Source organism: Ammospiza caudacuta, chromosome 10, assembly GCF_027887145.1.
Source record: "Ammospiza caudacuta isolate bAmmCau1 chromosome 10, bAmmCau1.pri, whole genome shotgun sequence".
Lineage (NCBI taxonomy): Eukaryota > Metazoa > Chordata > Aves > Passeriformes > Passerellidae > Ammospiza > Ammospiza caudacuta.
The window spans coordinates 4765319-4782543 of NC_080602.1; the positions used below are offsets into that span (position 1 = coordinate 4765319).

The 17225-nt window shown below is 52.5% G+C and overlaps 1 protein-coding gene across 1 annotated transcript in view; it reads left to right on the forward strand.

The window, feature by feature from the left end:
- Window positions 1-16716, forward strand: part of LOC131562129 (hydrocephalus-inducing protein homolog) — a 30588-nt gene extending 13872 nt beyond the window's left edge. Inside the window, exons 8-15 of the mRNA XM_058811700.1 lie at window positions 904-971; window positions 3131-3363; window positions 5270-5370; window positions 6617-6752; window positions 7302-7364; window positions 10291-10455; window positions 14687-14968; window positions 16675-16716. Coding sequence (XP_058667683.1) covers window positions 904-971; window positions 3131-3363; window positions 5270-5370; window positions 6617-6752; window positions 7302-7364; window positions 10291-10455; window positions 14687-14968; window positions 16675-16716 — 1090 coding nt within the window. The remainder of the gene's footprint in view (window positions 1-903; window positions 972-3130; window positions 3364-5269; window positions 5371-6616; window positions 6753-7301; window positions 7365-10290; window positions 10456-14686; window positions 14969-16674) is intronic.
- The last annotated feature ends 509 nt before the right edge of the window (window positions 16717-17225 follow it).

Sequence of the window (17225 nt, forward strand, 5' to 3'; positions counted from 1 at the left end):
CCATGGGGTGTTTGTGCATAAGCAGCTTTCTCCTTGAGCAGGGGCAGGTGTCTCTTGTTGAGATGTGCAGAGCAGAGCCAGGGGCAGTCCTGTGAGTACAATAGAGGACACAGCTGACTGGTTCTTGATTTTGAACCAAAAGGCAGAGTGGGCACTGATTGGCATCAACCATGAAATCAACTGGTGAATGTTGTGCAGCTTCAAGTGCTGATTTCAGTGGATGTTGGTGGCTTTTGGAGTGTGCCTGCTGAGTTCAAGGGAAGGTGAGGTTCTGTGCTAGATTCAGGACAGCCAAGTTTGGTTGTTGAAGCTCTTGCTCTTGGCTGTGGCAGCTGGTGCACTGCTGACAAGCTGGTCCTTTCCTCTAGGATTCATCTGTGCCCTGGGTAGAACTGTTGCTGCTCTTTTCAGAGGATGTTTGGGAATGCCCTGGATTTATATCTCAGAAAGTGTCTGTAATGATTGTGTGGGTCAAACTCTCTTGAGAAAGCTCCTCCATGGGAACAGCAGTTGCAGCTCAGAAGGAGCAAAGCAGGGAAGCTGTGGTTGGAAGGGCTGCTTACAGAAGTTAGTGGGGACACCTTGATGTCCATGCCATTGCAGATGGGGAAACTGAGGCACGGAGCCATGTCTGGGTGTGTGTTCAGTGTCCTTCATGGGACCCCCAGCAACCCGGGGGCTTCTCCTGCCTGCCCTGTGCCCAGAGCCCATCAGGGGCTGTTGGCTGCTGCCCCTTGGCTGGAGCTGCCTCCTGTGCCCAGGGCCCTGTGCTGAGCACACGGGGCTGTGTTGGTTGGAAACCCCGGGTGCCCTGAGCCCGGGTTTTGTGCCCCCGAGCCACGACAGCCGGAGCTTTGCAACGCCTTTAACCGAGCCATTGCCTGCTCTGTCCTCGGCCTGCAGGGGCAGCGTCACTGCACCGAGTTTACACTTCGACCTCGCTGAGCTCGACTTCGGGGACATCTCCTTTGGTGAGTGTTCCCTGGGCTGGGACACAGCCTCAGGGATGTGTGCCTTCCAACAGAAAAGCATCCCTCACTCCTGCTCTGCCCCAGCAGCCTCTTCAGGCTGTGAACTGCAGAGCTGCTGCTGCTGCTGCTGCCTCAGGGGGCATTTTGCCATTGTGAGATCCAGTGGAAGCAAGGAATAGAAAGGCAGAATTTTCTGGTGTCTCTGTGCTGCTTTAAAAGACAGATGTCTGCCAAGGAAGGTGGGAATCTTGCTGCAATGGAAAGATGAGCCCCTCCCTCCAAATGATTATCCCTTTGAAATGACAGGGCTCCCAGGCAAAAGTGTGGGAAAAGGAATAACAGTTCTTTGCTAGACTGTCTCAGGAGAGCACAGACAAGAAGGCAAGAACAGACATTTCCCAGTCCTGTTTTTCCCCTTTGGTGGAGTTCTGGTGACAGCAGGAGGATCTGTGGGCTCTGGCAGGCCAGGGATCCCCCCCAGCCGGTGCGGGAAGGGAAGGGAAGGAGGAAATGCTCCTTTTACAGAGCCCCAGAGGGCAGGGGGATGCGGGCAGTGCCCAGCAGCAGCAGCAGCAGCAGCGGGGCAGGCAGGCAGGGTCGGTGCCAGCGCTGAGCTGCAGCCAGGGCAGCCCCGGGCCAAGCACAAACCTCCCGCAGCAGCAGCGGCCGAGCTGCAACCCCCGAGCGGGAGGAAGGGAAGCTCCGCTCCCTGCCCAGCCTCAGCTCCCGCTGCACAGCCGCCCACGGCATCACGCCACAACTCCCAAAAACCCCCCAGGGAAAAGCCCAGCCCAGGGCCAAAACCCCCCAAAACCCCCCAGAACCCCTGTCCCCCTTCCCAGACCCAGGGCAACGTTCACTGCCAAGCCTAAAGCCAGAACAATGAAGTTCATGAACTTCTGAAGGAAACTCATTGCCTTTCTTGAGCTTCTTCTTCCCCAGCCTGCATCACCACAGAGGCGCTTGTCAAGTTGACTTTGGAAGGAATGAAACACGAAAGGAAGGAGATGGAAATATGGTTCTGAAGCAGGAGATTGATCCTGCTGAATCAATTTTCATTCCTAAGGGCTCTTCGGCTGAAGGCAGCTGTTGTATTTTTGCTTCTTTGTAACTCTTGACTGTTGTCTGCATGTGCTGGCCTCAGTCTCCTTGGAGGTTTTGACATCTGGGTTTGTCCTTTTTGTGCCTCTCTTGCCTCCCTGCTGGAGTCCCTGCTGGAGCTGGCAGTGGTCACTTGGATGGGCACAGAGAAGCTCTGGGCTGCAGCTGCAGTTGTTTTTCCTCCCCATCTGTGTCCCATTGACTCTTGGTGAGCAGGCCTGGGGAGAAGTCTCCTCCCCACAGAGCTGGCCAGCCCAGCCAGATGTGCAGTGCAGAGCAGGCTGTGGCTGCTCTGCGCGCTCTGCAGGACATCCCCACCATGAGTGGCTGTATCTCTGGCTTTGCAGGATGGAAAGCAAATCTCAGAGCCAAAGTGGGGTAAACCCTTGCAGGCAGCACTCTCAGTGAGCAGCACGGCTGTGATGTCCCTGTTTGTGGGCTGAGGTGGGACCTGGTTCCTGATTGCTAATCTCAAAGCAAGGCTCGGCTGTGCCCCCAGCTGAGCGGGCTCTGAGCTGTCACGTGCTCAGTCTGTTTGGCCCAAAGCAAGAGATGCCTTAAGGATCCTGCAGAGAGAAGCTGCATTAGGGTTCTTTGCCTCACGTTCTAGTTGCGGATTCCATCCTCACTTTCTTTTGCTGTAGCTTCTTCTCACTGACAACTCACTCTTTATATGTCTTGAAAAAGGTGGGAGTGTTGGCAGGCTGAGCAGGGAATTGGACAGCTTGAATTCTCAGAGTAAATGCTGGGTCTGGGTGCACACTCATCACTGAGAGAGAACTGGTGCTGGTTTGGGGCAGGTGAGGGAGCTTGGCCCCATCACAAAGAGAGAAGCTTGCAGTGTTCAGCAGGGCTAGGAGTGGACATTTTCAAGGCTGCAGTCTGGAATCTGTGTCAAAGGGAGCTAAGTGACGATTAATTCCTCACGCAGCTTCTGGGTGAGCTGTAGTTCAGATCATAGAGAGCTCCACTCCAATGCCACTTTGATCCTGCCAGGATCTTGCCCCCAGGATCATGGCCTGCTGGGTGCCTGAATGGATATTTGTGTCCTTGCCCAGGCTTTCCCTACACGCAGCGCTGCCGCCTCACCAACAGCTCCGCGGTGCCCCTGACGTTCCAGCTCCGCATGTCGGACGATGGCACGCAGCCGGCTGTGGACAGCGTGGACCAGATCCGCAGGGACACCGACCCGGCCTGGAGCAAGGGAATCCATTTCCATGTGGAGCCCAGGGAGTTCACCATCAATCCCAGCGGAGGCACCATCCTCCCCCAGGGACACCGGGACATCGAGGTACGGCAAGAGCCCAGCCACAGCCGCTGCAGCACCAGGGCTGGAGCTGCACTGCAGGGTGGGAGGGCTTTAGCTCTGGTGCCAGCTTGGAGCATGCTGGCACGGAGAGATCTGCACTGCTGGGACGCCTCTGCTGGCTGGCTTACTCGGGATGTTCCTCAAAGAGCACTGTTTGCTTTCCAAAATCATATGCCTGAGTTCACAGACCTTATGGTCAAGGCCTGAAGCCATTCTTGTGTTTTTGAGAGCGATTGATTTGATTGCAATGGGGCAGAGCAAGGATGAGGGCAGAAGGTGGCTGTTAGAGAGATGTCATTGTATCAAGCAGTGAGCTTTTCTTTGTGGTGTCATTTCCCCCCTCCTGGGCAGCAGAATGATTTGTGTTCACTGCAGGAAGCTCCAGTGGAGACAAAAAACTCTGCAGCCATGTGTAGCGGTTCAAATTTATTGTATTGATTCCTTGTTAAGTGGTTTGTTCTGTGGTACCCCGTGTTCTCCCTGAGTTGGTTTACCCCTGGGTTTTAGCCTCCCTCAAAGCTGTCCCTCATGCCATTCCCTGCCCCTTGTTCCAGCTCTTTCCCTGCCTGTCAAACCCAGCCCCTTTTGTTCCCCAACCTTCTTTGCCAATTTAACCTGGAGCCAATCCCTGTCTGCAATGCCCCTTTGGAATTCCCCTATTCCTGGAGGCCCCATTGGCCCAAGTGAGCCATCCTCCCCACCCTCCTACCCAAAGTGGCCCCAGACACTTGATGTAATCCCCTCAGTGCTCCCCTGAGGATTCCCTTTTGGCTTGCTGTTTGTATTCACCCTCTGATTTGTATCTGTACAAAAGCCCTTGCACGGGAGTGTCCAGGGCTCTTTTGGCTTTGACCCTTTTGCTTGGAATAAACCCTTCCTTGTGGAACTTCAAGACAGAGATCCTCCTCCTTTCTCCTCTGCCTGGTCCCGTTGGTGGCTTGTCTCTTGCGGCGTAGAGCAAGAGGCTCTGAGGGTTCTGCCTGTGGTCAATGCCCAGCCTGGGGCAGTTCTGAGGGTTCTGCCTGTGGTCAATGCCCAGCCTGGGGCAGTTCTGAGGGTTCTGCCTCTGGTCAGTGCTCACCCTGGGGCAGTTCTGAGGGTTCTGCCTCTGGTCATTGCCCAGCCCGGGGCAGTTCCCCACTCCTGGCGTGGGGCCGGAGTTCTCAGAGCCAGCCTGGGGTCAGGGTCCAAGGGCAGCCATGAACTGCCCAGCACCTGCTGGGCCACACTTTGCCCTCAGCCTCCTGCTGTAAAGCTGAACTCGTTGTGGTCGAGTCAGATTTCCTCGGCATGGATGTCTTTGTAGTCAGATGAGAAATTGGCCCCTTAATTTGAATGCAGTGTTGCATGGAGCTGTAGTCTAATGTTTTAACGTAGCTGACCTGACATAGGAAGGGGACCAGGACACCAGGTGGTTCATCACAGGTCCAGTTTATTGAAGAAAGCTTCAAACACTTATACAGCAAATAATAAGCTTATGAATATTCTGTAAGCCAAGCAATCTATTGGTTAAACTATACCATTAACTCTTCCTCATTCCTTAGGGGTTACATCTCTCTTTTCTCATGTCTCTCTCACTATTTGTTATCCTACTACAGCTAGGCCCAAGGACACGCTATCTCACAGGTGCAGGACTTGGAATTAGCCACAGTCTTGTACTTTTACATTCTCTAGTCTCCTAAATTTCCCAACACTGACCTGTGCCCTTATAGCAAGGTGTGTTTAACAAATGTGGTATTGCCAGAAGGCTTTTGTTACTCTGAGACTGTGCTCTACACATGGAGCAGCAGAAGAATGAAGGGCAAATCCTCCCTCAGGAACTGGAGGTTATCACCCGTGGGTAATGAGCTTTTGTAAGGAAGCATTAACTGTTCTTCTCTTCCACCAGGTGACCCTGTGCTCCAACACGGTGATGGAGTTCTACCGGAGATTGCTGGTGGACCTGGAGGGTATTGGCAAGGGAGTGGCATCCCTGATCATCACAGCCAGGTACCAGCCCTTGCCTGGCCTCCCCCAGGCACTGCCTTGCCCAGGCTGTGCTGGCTGCAGCTGCCAAGGAGAAGTGCTGCTGAATGTCCTCATGTTGTGCCAGCTGGACACGAGAACAGCAGTGCTTGGGCAGCAGCCCGTGGTGAAAAGCACGTTTGCTCACAGCCCAGCACGGTCCTGGGCCCTCTTCTAAAGGCACCAGGAATGATATCATTGATTGGCCTTGTTTTTGGTGCTTGAGGTGGAACAAATTTCCTGAGGGCCTCCTCTCCTTCAGGCTGCAAGAGGTGGAGTTGTGCTGGCTGTGAGCACGGTGCACTGGTTTGGGCCACACCAAGCAGCTGCTGAGAGTCAGGCTCTGCCTCTGTCCATGAGGGCACATGGCAGGGGAGAAGTGGCTCCCAGCAAGAGTGGGGAGGGCAAGGTGTGACAAGGGGAAAGCAGCCCTTGATGTGGCAGGTCAGCTCCAGTTTTTGTCCTTCCCTCTGCTTCCCGTTTTGAGCTTTAATGTTGTCAGAGTTGAGAGCAAAAGTCGTTGTTGCTGCAGCAGAATTCCATGCTGCTGTGCTGCTGTGGGTGTCAGTGTGATGCCCAGAGGGATGCAGCTCCCTGGTGCTGTTCCCTGTGCCAGGCAGAGCCATCCAGGCAGTGCCTGGGCTGCCACTGTGTACAGCAGGTGGAGCTGGGGCCAGGCAGTGCCTGGAGCTGTGCAGTGAAGGAGCCAGGGAGCTGCAGGGCCTGGCAGGGGCTGATCAGCCCCTCTGTGGGGCAGCTGCTGTCTCGTGCCCTCCAGGGCTGGGGCAAAGAGCTGAGTTCTCAGGCAGGGCAACAGCACAATGGCAGAGAAGGGAGTCAGTTTTACTGAGACCCTGGAGCTGTGTGTTCCTTGAGCCTTAGGGAGCACTGATCCTTGTTGGGAAGGCTTCCCCAGAGCTCGTGGGTCACTGGCACTGTTGCAGGAGTCCTTGCAAGCCTTCTTGGGTAAAGGAGGGGCTGAGGCAGCTGTGGGGCAAAGTGCTCTGCCTGGGGCACTTGGCAGCCTCTGGGTGCTGCCTCTCAGGGTTTGCCCCTCCTTGACAAGACATGTGGGAGTGGGAAGAGGTAGAAGGCAATTTATCCCTGTAGGGCTCTTCAATATGCATTTGACAGTGACCAATGGGTTCTGCTCCATTTCACAGTCTTTGGGGGTAGGCATTCTCCATTCTCTCAGTATCTCTGATTGTCCTGGGGTCATCTCTTTGCCCAGATGTCTCGTTCCTGAGCTCCAAGTGTCCTCCCCAGTGCTGCTGTGTGATGAGTGCCACCTGAAGGTGCCCTACGAGAGAAAGATCCTCATTAGGAATCCCAGCCACCTTCCTGGCTGCTACGGGCTTATTCCCCAGGTTTGGCATCACATCCACCTTCTCCTGTCAAATATTCCTGAGGAGATTATTAGGGGAACAAAGGGTTTGGATAAGACCTTGCTGCTTTCTATTCAGTCTTAAAGATCTGCTGAGAGCAGGATCCTACCAAACTGTAAACTTTAGGAGGCAGTTTAAGCTCCTGAAAAAACAGTTGATGCTCTAGTCCTCAGGGTGTTTTCCTGTGGGAGATCTTAGAGGGTTGTGAAAAGCTGCTGCACCCACAGACACCAGTGCCTGTGCTGGCAGCCTTCTTGCAGGATCCCCTGGGAGTGCTAAACCTACAATTCTTGCATCTTGTTTGTGCCTTTGACCTTTGTCCTGGGGAGCTTTAAAGGTGTGTGTAAGTTTCTGTTGTGGTGGATGTTAAGGAGCCTACAGTTTCTTGAGAGGTCCCTCTGAATCTGCGTTTCATTGTGTCCCTTCCAGAAGCGCAAGGAGGACTCTGCTGTGCTCTACTCCAGCCCCAAGCCCTGTGGGATTGTGCAGCCCCAGAGCACAGCAGAGATCCCAGTTGTGGTGGCAGTGCAGGCCCTGGGCACTCATCGCACCAACGTTCTCATCGGCGTGTTCGGGGATGAGAGAAACCCCCTGGTGAGGGCAAGGGGAGATGTGAGCCTGTGTGCAGCTGCTCCTGGCAGGGTGCACAGGGACAGGGATTCTGCCGGGGAAAACAGGCACAGGCTGCTGGGGAGAAGGACAGGAGGGACGGGGGCACAAACAGCTCCTGCCTTAGAGGTGGGAATCTCAGTGTCTGACACAGAATGGAGTTGGGCTCAGCTGGAATCCAGGGGGCATTTGAGGTCATTATTCTTTCAAATGCTGGTAACTTTGGAAACATCTGTTTGAAAATGTCATCTCTCTGAGCGCAAGAGAGGATGTCAGAAGTCTTCTGGGAACCTTGAGCTTTCTGTAAAAGAAAGGAAAGCTGGCATTTGAAGAGTGGTTGCAAGGACTGAAACTTCGATTAAAACATATGGAAATGGCAATGCCAAATTCCCCGGATGGCACCAAACATCTGAACCCGGGCCGTCGTGGCACTGCCTGTAAATCAGTGAACAGGAAGGAAAGGCAATGCAGGCTGTGCCAGGGAGCCTGAAGTTTGAGCAAACAGGTGCTTTTAACTATCAGGCTGCTTCCCTTAAAGAGGAGGGTTTCTCCCCACCAGAAGAACCAGTTGTTTAACCGTCAGGCTGGTCTTACCTAGAGATTTCTTGCAAAGATAAAACCTTTCGGACAGTAACTTTTAGTTTGAAAGGTTCTCTTAGCTTAATCCTTTTCAATTTGGAGGTGAACATGTAATTTTCTTTTTCCCCAAAAGCCCAGCATTTCAGCTGGAGAGTGGTAGCTGTCCCTAAAGAAATGACTTGAGCAGGGTTGAGCTGTTGAAGGTTTTTTAGGTTTCTCTGTTGTGGTTTGTTTTGGGTTTTTTAAAATCTTTCTTGCTTGCTTCCTGGAACAGAGAGCACAATTACGGAGCTCAGGACGGCTGGCAGAAATCTCCCCAAGCCCAAGGCTGGCAGAGCTTGGCAGGATCCCAGCACCACAGCCTGTGTATGTATGGATGGAAGGAAGGATGGATGGGGAATGCGACCTGAGTCACCTGGGAGTGTTGTAAAATGTCAACCAACCCCCCAGCGGTGTCAGGGGAACATTCCTGATAAATCCCTGGTGGAGCTGCAGAGTTTCTGGCCTTGGGCACTGGGTGGGCTGTGCTGGCTGGGCACTGGCTGGGTCTGCCCCTCGGTGTCTCAAATCTCACCTTTTTGCTGCCTTCTCTGTCTTTTCCTCTCCCACTGTGCTTTTTGCATCCCCACCAGGTGTAAATGCCTGTTCTCTGTAATTGCTCAATGCGAGCAGTTGCAGCTGCTGCAGCACCTCAGTGCCATCCCTGGGCTGCCTTTAGAACAGACCTGCCCCAGCCTGGATTGGGAAGGGCTGGATCAAACCATTTCTCAGTCCAACGAGCCAGCACCCAGCCAGGGGCTGCATCCTGGCCAGGAGCTGCTCGTGCAGGTGTCCCTCCCTCCCTCTCTCCCACTGCAGGTCCCTGTTCATAGTTATTTATTTTCCAGAGATGAGCTCCACCCACCTAAATTCAAACCCCAGCCACCGAAGGAGAGGAGAACCAGTCTGGATTGTGCGGCAACTCGATGGAGGCACTTCAGGACTGGACAGGAGGAGGCAGCCAGAGCCCTGAAAGAAGTGCAGGATTTTACCCACTCTTCAGGAGCAGAGGTAGATTTTCTTGTACACCGACTGCTTGCTTTGCCTCCCCAGCCTGCCAGCACCAAGTCCTGCTCATGCTGAGCTCCCTTTTTGCTGCCCTGCTGTGCTGTGCCCTGACAGTGGGCTGGGCAGCAGGGCACGTGGCTGGACATGGGCTGAGGGGGAGGGAGAAATAGGAGAGTTTTCCTTGGAGAAGCTGGCTCAGATCCTACAGGCCTGTGCTGAGTGTGGGATTTTTTTGCCTTGTTTCCTTCCCAGTGTAAGATGAGGCTTTTCTCTGCATCATCATGGTAACACCTCCAGCTTCCCTCACAGAGCAAGCTGGGATTATGCTGATCTCCATGGACCCTCTTCCCAAGGCAGCCAGACTCCCTGTTTGCAGGGCTCTGCTTTCACCCAGAGCTGCTATTGCACTGCTGGCCCTGGAGCTGTCTGACAAAGGCAGACTTTGCAGAGGGGCTGTCTCTTCCTCCCAGCACAGAAAATGGCTTGTTTTTTGGGTGCCAGCACCAAATCCTGAGCACCCTCACCTGCCTCGAGGCTTGGAGGGATTCAGGTGCTCCCTGGACGTGGCGCACACTGCCCTGGGAGCAGAGAAGGCAAGAGGGAATCTGACTCCCTTGCCCATTGTCAGTATGGCAAGCAGGGCTGGAGCTGCCAGTGCCACTGGGGGCCCTCAGCATTGGCCACAGAGGGGCCTCCCATCCCTGCAGGCCATCGCAAAGTGCTGCTGGAGCAGCTGCTTGTTGGAGAGGCCGTGCAGGACACGTTGCAGGGCTGCCCAAGGATGCTGTGCAGCACCTGTGGAGGGCACTGCTCCCCCTGGAACTCCTCAAGTGCTCCACAGGAAATTGTTGCAGGAGCTTTTGCTGTAGCACCTTGAGAAAGAAGCATTTAAATCAGAGAGAGAGGGGAAGAGCCTCAGGAGTCAGATGAGCTGGACTGGACTCCTTCCCTCAGCTCCAAGAGCTCTCACTCTGAGTCTCCTCCTTTTCTAAAAGCAGGAGGTTTTGAAACTTTGTAATGGCAAATTGTGCATCAGAGAGAATTTCTACTGCCAGGAGACATCCTAGTTCACTTTCATGTAATGTACTAATTAATGCATTGTGCTGTGAGTATGGGAGAAGATTTTCCCCATGGTCCCTGCACTGGTCAATGGCATGGATGCAGGATGAGGTGAGGGTGATTCTGGCAGTGTTTGGGGAATAGGCCCCTCTGGCTACAGCTCCAAGATGCTCTTCTGCATCCATTTCCATGCTCAACACCTCAATCTCACTTGTCTTCCATCCAGTCTTTCAATATCCTGCCACTGCCAGGTGTGCTGCAGCCAGGAGAGAGCCAGCAGGTCACCTCCACCTTCTCTGGCCACCTCAACACCACCTGCAATGTCCCGGAGCTGTGCCACATGGAGGGAGGCTCCACCTCTGAGGTGCTGGTGCCCAGGGCGGCCTCACGTGTCAGCTCCTCCCTGAGCCCCCAGGAGATCAACTGTGGCTCTCAGGCCTCTCTCAGGGACAGGTGAGTCAGCCTTCCATGGGTTCCTGCTCTGCCACGGGTTATTGTCCCTGCAGGGCTTCCCTGCTCCAAGGCCTCTGAGCTCAGAGGAGCTGCAGAGCAAAGGCCAGCAGCAACATAGGGATGGCCACTCTGAGCTCCCTGGCTGCCAAGAGAGGAAGGACCTTCTTCTGTTGAGACAGAACATCATCTTCTCTATTTGAGTGCTGAGCCCTCCTGGCTTAGCTGCTCTCTGCGGGGAGCTGGGCTCTGGGCCTGCCTTGGCACCGCATTTAGAGGTGTCTTGAAGTCCATGGTGTTGAGTGGCATCTTCTTCATCATCTGCCTTCTTCACCAGAACAGTGGGATTGTGGTATGGGCAGGCGTGGGGCACAGAGCAAACCTTGCTTTGGGTCCTGCTCCTGCCACAGATGAAGTCCTTGCACTGCTGATCTGCCAGGGTTCTCCTTATGGTGGCATAGCAGCCAGAAAAACTCCTGTGCTTTAGGCTCCCCTGCAGCTGCAGCCGTAGGCAAGCACAGGAGAAGCTCAGCTCCAGCAAGGCAGCCCAGCTCAGGACACACAGGCCAAGTGTGGAGCTGGGAGTGGAGGTGCTTAAAGCAAGCCTGTGCATCAGGACTTCTTCAGGCCAGGCTGAAGTTGGTTTCATGGGGAGGAGACGGACGAGGCTGCTTCCAGTGGTTTCCATGGCAGCCAGCACTGGTTTGCTTGGTCCCAGCTGGGTTCCAGCAGGAAATCTGCCCGACAAGAGCCTGTCTTGCAGGAGAGGAGTTCCTGCAGCCTTTGCTTTCTGACTGATAGGATTGTTCTCATGAAGGAGCAGGCTAGGAGTCGTTAAAACCGAAGATCACGGGCAGAGACTCTCTAACTAATTAAAGTTAGACAGTGGGATGTTTATTAACACCGGCGGGCGGCACCAGAGCCGTCCCTAAAAGGCGTGACCGCGCTGTCCAAGGTTCTTTGCCCTCTCTTTATTTCCCAAGATCTTACACACAATACATCTGCACAACCCCAGCACCTCCCATCCCTGCTCTGTATTCAAATGAGGTCATTGGTCCTTCACTCCTGTGCAATTCTTCCCTTGAATTGGGTTGGTGTCTCGAATTGGGTCAGTGGTCTTAGGGGATGAAGTCAGGAATGTCTTCATCAGGTCTCTGTGACCCTCTGGCACCATCCAAGGTCCCCTGCTTAGTGATTGATTGACATCAAGCCCAGGTGCTAACCATTGTTCTACTGGTTTCAAGATGTTCTTATAACAGTTCACTTCCTCCACTTCCCTCTCCTAATGGTAAACAATAGAACAATCTGCTCCAGCTTAAGCATCTCATAATCATTAACCTATGGTCTGTCTATCTAACCTACATCCTGATCAATGGGAATTGCTTCTAACCCTCAGCTGAAATCTGAACTCTTTAAAATCATGCTTCAGCTATGCCCAGGGAGAAGGGGGCTGAATGAGCTGAGTAAGAACTGTAGGAGAGCTAAGCAGATGTCAGCAATCTGTGCTCTGCTTTAAACTGGGAAGCCAAGAGACAAAGGGCGTTTCCAGGCACCAGTGCAGAGAGCTGCTGGATCAGCCTTTGGCAGGGGCTGGAGGGGTCTGGCTGTGCCTTCAGAGGGAGCTTGCACAGTCAAGACCTTATGATGGCAAAGCTCAGGTTTGGCCGGTCCTGGAGGTCCCCTTCCACCCATGCCCTCACTTGGGATGTTCCCAACCTCTGTGGGTTGAGGAGAATTCACGGAAATGGCCTCAGGGTCAAGGAATGAAGTGCAGGGCCAGCCAGGACGAGGGAGCCCAAGGTTCTGGTGGGACTCTCAGCCATATTTTCTGTTTTGTCTGCAGAAGGGAGCTGAAGGAGCCAGCTCAAAAGGTCGAGGAGGAGGCAAAAGCCTTAGAGGAGGAAGAGAGGAGGAAGGAGGAAGAGAGGCAGAAGAAGGGAAAGAAGAGTGTCTCTGTTGGCAAGCAACCTCCAATACCAGCAAAGGGGAAAACCAAGACCCGAGAGAATAAGGAAACCAAAATTCCAAAAAAAGAAACCAAAATCCCAGAGAGGAAGGAAAGCAAAGCATCAGAAGGGAAGAAAATCAAAGCATCAGAGAAGAAGGACACCAAAGCATCAGAGAGGAAGGAAACCAAGATCCCAGAGAAGAAGGAAGACAAAGACCCAAAGAAGGCGGAACCCAAAGCTCCAAAGAAGGGAGAACCCAAAGCCATCAAGAAGGGGGGAACTGAAATCCCATAGGACTAAGCTAAGATGGAGAAGAACTCTTTATTCTTTATTCATACAACTCATTTTACACAGTTTAACAGACCTTGTGTGCACCTTTAGTTCATTCAAAGGTTTCTTATCAGTTAGTCGATTATTGGTTAATAAAATAGATTTTACTTGTGCATCAAATCTCTCTATTGTTTACCTCTTCACTGATTCTCATGGGACAAATTACTTGTTATTGCAGGTGCATTTGTTTTTCACCCTCAGAATAGAATGGTCACAAAGTCTCATTCTCAAAATAGCTTCACATGGGAACTTGTAACTGCTTAGTTGCACACAGAAGAGATGATAGGCCAGCTATTGATGTGGCTGAACAAGGCTTCATTTCAAAAGGCTTTTCTGTCGCAGACATTTTTTCACAGAAAACCTTTCTTTCAGTTTTCTGTGTCTTCTGGAAGGCTGAGGCCTCAGAGGAGAACATAAACAATTATTATCAGCTTCTGGGGAATGCAACAGGGGCACCTATTTTGATTGGTGATTGGTTCATGTTCCCATGTTTATAATTAAGGGCCAATCACAAAGTGTAAGCCAGGGGACTGAGTCCTTGGCCACAGCTTTGTTGGGATTCTTTTCTATCTCTTCCTAGCTAGCCTAGCTGCTCTGCAAACCTCTCTCCTTATTCTTTCTAGTATAACTATAATGTATTATATCTTATATTAATAAATTCAGCTTTCTGATTCAAGAAACAAGATTCACCGTCTCTCTATCACCAGCAGCGCCCACTCAGGCGCGGTAATATCTGGTGACCCGACGTGTCAGAGCAAAAATTAATTTAATAAGACCAGAGGAGCAAAATTGCTGCACTGGGTAAAATCCTGTATGTGTGGCATTTGATGGTTGCTTTGAAGTGACCAAAGAAAGTGGATTCAAGCCAGGAGCTGAAGAACTGAAGATCCTGATTTGGACAGAGTTCACAGCCAAGGCTGACCACAACAGAACCTTCTTCTGGAAAACCATCAGGAAAGATGATGGAAAAGGGCAGCAGACCTGTGGAGCTGGCCAGAGCAAGCTGGACTCTTTTAGAAGGTACTGTGGGCTTTTCTATCCCTGATGAACCAGCCCTTCATAGCTTGTGGCTGTTTGTTTGGCAGACACATGCCTTGCCAGAAGACATTCAGTTCTCCGCTTCAGAGGAAAAGCTTATTGCCCTCTGGAAATATTGGTGCAGAGAAGATGGTTGCTTTTTGTCAGAAACAGATATCTATGGGTTCTTTCGATGGGCAAAGCTTTTTGGGTTTTTTACTGATGTCCTGTACGCTTTAGATGTTTTCATCTGGGAGTGCATGGACTCAATTATCCAGTGCGTCTACAGTCAGGGACGCGTGTTGCCTTCTATCTACCCAGCATTTATAAAGCTTTTCCCAGTCCTGAAGCGCAGAGCAGCTTGTTTTCAATGGATCTCTAACTGTTATGGACAAGCTCCGTTTCCACCGCCCTTGGCAGAAGACCCCATGGGTGATGACTTTGGGCTTTTCGCCCCCCCCTGCTTCGCGGCGCAGGGGGCTGAAACTTCGCGGCGCGAAGAAGTTTTTTTTACTCTTGCTCCGGAGCATGCTCAGATGGAGTGTTGTCCTCCCCCCCCTTCTCTCTTTCCGGGGGGATGGGAGTGGCCGCTCAAGCCAGCGCCGGCCTCTCAGACTCCGCCTCCTTCACACATCGGAGCGGCACCGGTCTCCGAGGCTTCCTCCACGCCCCTGCTAGAGCCGTCACTCCAGGAGGTCCCGCCCGCGGTTTCACCGGCCTCCCCGCCCCCGCCAGAGCCTGTGTCGGAGAAGGCAGAAGAGAACAGCACTTTCGGCGATTGACCTGTTGCTAAGCAACAGCGATGCCCCGCCGCTTCTCCCGGCTCCGCTGCTGCCTGTTTGCGCTCCGAAGGAGACTGCGACTGCGCCTCTGCAGCAGACCCCGGAGTCAGCGGCGGGGCACGGCGCCGGCCCCGTGTCGTGCCTGCCGCTGCTTTCAGGGCTGGGGGACGCGGCGGAGGTGGGTTCTCGCGCATCCCCGCCGCTTCAAGCCGAGACAGTCCCAGAGTCAGCGGCAGAAAACGGCGCTGAACCTGCGGGACTCTCGGAGCAGCCCGCGGCTGATCCCACGATCAGCGTGATTCCCTCCTCGGCCGGCTCCTCCGTGGCCAGAGTCACTGCCGCGTTCCAGGCCAGCCCCAGCGTCATCCACAGCCCCGTGGGCCCCCACCCTGGCCCAGCGCCCCCCATGGCCGGCCCGCCAGCCCCGGGCCCGCTCCAGGAAGCGGCCCCGGAGTCTGGTCTCTCCTTCAGTGGAGCGGGGGCTGCCCGCCAGCTGACTCTTGCGGCAGTCCAGCTGCCGGCTTTCAAGCTCGGCGGTTTGGGGGGTGGTGTTTCGGTTGCTGTCCCATAGAGGCTGCCATCTCTGCCGCCCATCTTGTGCCCTAGCGGCGAGGGGGAGGGGGCTCCCGAAATTTCTGCCTCTGGTCCCCAGCCCGGTGGGGGTGGTGACATGTTGCTGTGGGAAACAAACATTCCCAGACCCAAGATGAAGATTCTCGGGGCAGCTTCTATTTCCCTGCTGCTGGCATGCCTCAGTGGTTTAGGGGAAAGGAAGCGTCTCACTACCCGTGCTGCCATTGTACTGGCAGCAGGGTTCAGGCCTGCAGGAATGCAGAGCCTTCCTCATGGGTTTGGCCTGGGCCGTTGGGCTCAAAAAATTCCTGGGCTGGTCCCACTGCGTGGCCTCCTTATGTTTTTGGGGACTCTGGTTTCTCCTACCGGTCCTGGTCCCCCTTTGTGAGCCAGTTTTGGGGTTCCTGGTCCAGTATGGGACAGAGCCCCCAGGGCCTTTCCTTGTCTGGCACTGCTCTGCTCGGGTGCTGCTCTTTTGTTTTTCAATAAAAAAAAAAAAATTAAAATTAAATAAAAAAGATTGAAAACAGCGGGCAGCAGCTCTGAAGCATTGAAGGGCCAGAAAGGACATTCCACAAACTGTTTAAAAATTGTGTTATGACTGTCAATGGTTTTTTGATAACTATTGATGGGATTCCTTTTGCAGCAAGTTGTTTTCAGGACCAAAAAGGACTCTCAGATATTCCAAGGGAAACAACTTTGGCTCTTGGACTGTTCCTGAAACTCAGCTGCATGGACTCAAATTCTCTTTGCATTGTATTTTGCATTTTTCTTATATTGTAGCATTGTTCTAGTGATTTGTTAGTTATTGTATATTCTACAGGTGAAGAAATTTCCTGTTCATTCCACATCAGCATTTTTTTTTATTTTATACAATTTAGAAAGGTGAGATGTCGCAGACATTTTTTCACAGAAATCCTTTATTTCAGATTTCTGTGTCTTCTTGAAGGCTGAAGCCTCAGAGGAGAACATAAACAATTATTATCAGCTGCTGGTGAATGCAACAGGGGCACCTATTTTGATTGGTGATTGGTTCATGTTCCCATGTTTATAATTAAGGGCCAATCACAAAGTATAAGCCAGAGGACTGAGTCCTTGGCCACAGCTTTGTTGGGATTCTTTTCTATCTCTTCCTATCTAGCCTAGCTGCTCTGCAAACCTCTCTCTATATTCTTATTAGTATAGTCATAATGTATTATATATAATATCTTAATAAATCAAGCCTTCTGATTCAAGAAACAAGATTCACCGTCTCTCTATCACCAGCAGCGCCCACTCAGGCGCGGTAATACTTTTCTTCTATCATTATTCTACCTATGACATCCCCCGGTGTGTCCTTGGACCCACATTGTCACAACTGACCCACGGTTCCATGAGGTTCCCCTGTGTCACCATGGTCACTGTCAGAAGCTGGATGAGATCAATGTCCTGAGACACTGTGGGATGAGCTGTCAATCAGTCACACAGTGGGTACAGTGCTAACCCAGCCCTGATTGCCTGTGTGATCAGAAATCCCACCTGGGGGAGGCTCACAAGGGCCCGGGGGCTTAAAATATAGAGCACAAGGTGAGCCCCTGGTATGGACTCTGCCCTCTCCTGGGGTTTGTGTCTCACCCACACTGGAACCCTAGGAGCTGTTAGTCATATATGTGTCTTTCTATAGAGCTTCTGTCTTTCTGTCTCTCTCTCTTTCTTCTTGTTCTAATGCTCTTTATATGGAACATTTTTGGATACCCTAACAGCTTACGTGTTTTAATGTTTCCAGGATAAATGGGCTAAGTTAATGAAGTTACTGCTATGATTAGTGTTTTATGTGTAATTTGATGTTGCGTTAAATCCTATTCCAAAGTTCTTGATTTTTTGCACTTTGCCAGTAGAATTTTGTGTCATTTTGACCTCTTACAAATATCTGGCTGGTGTTTTTCCTGTGCACCAAATTTGAGTAAAGGTGGCAGATGAATTGGTGAGTTGGCACGCAAGCCCTGAATGGAGCTCCGGGTGCGTGGAGGATCGGGGCAGTGTGAGTCGCGCACAATCCCTGCAGTAGGAGGACACGGGTC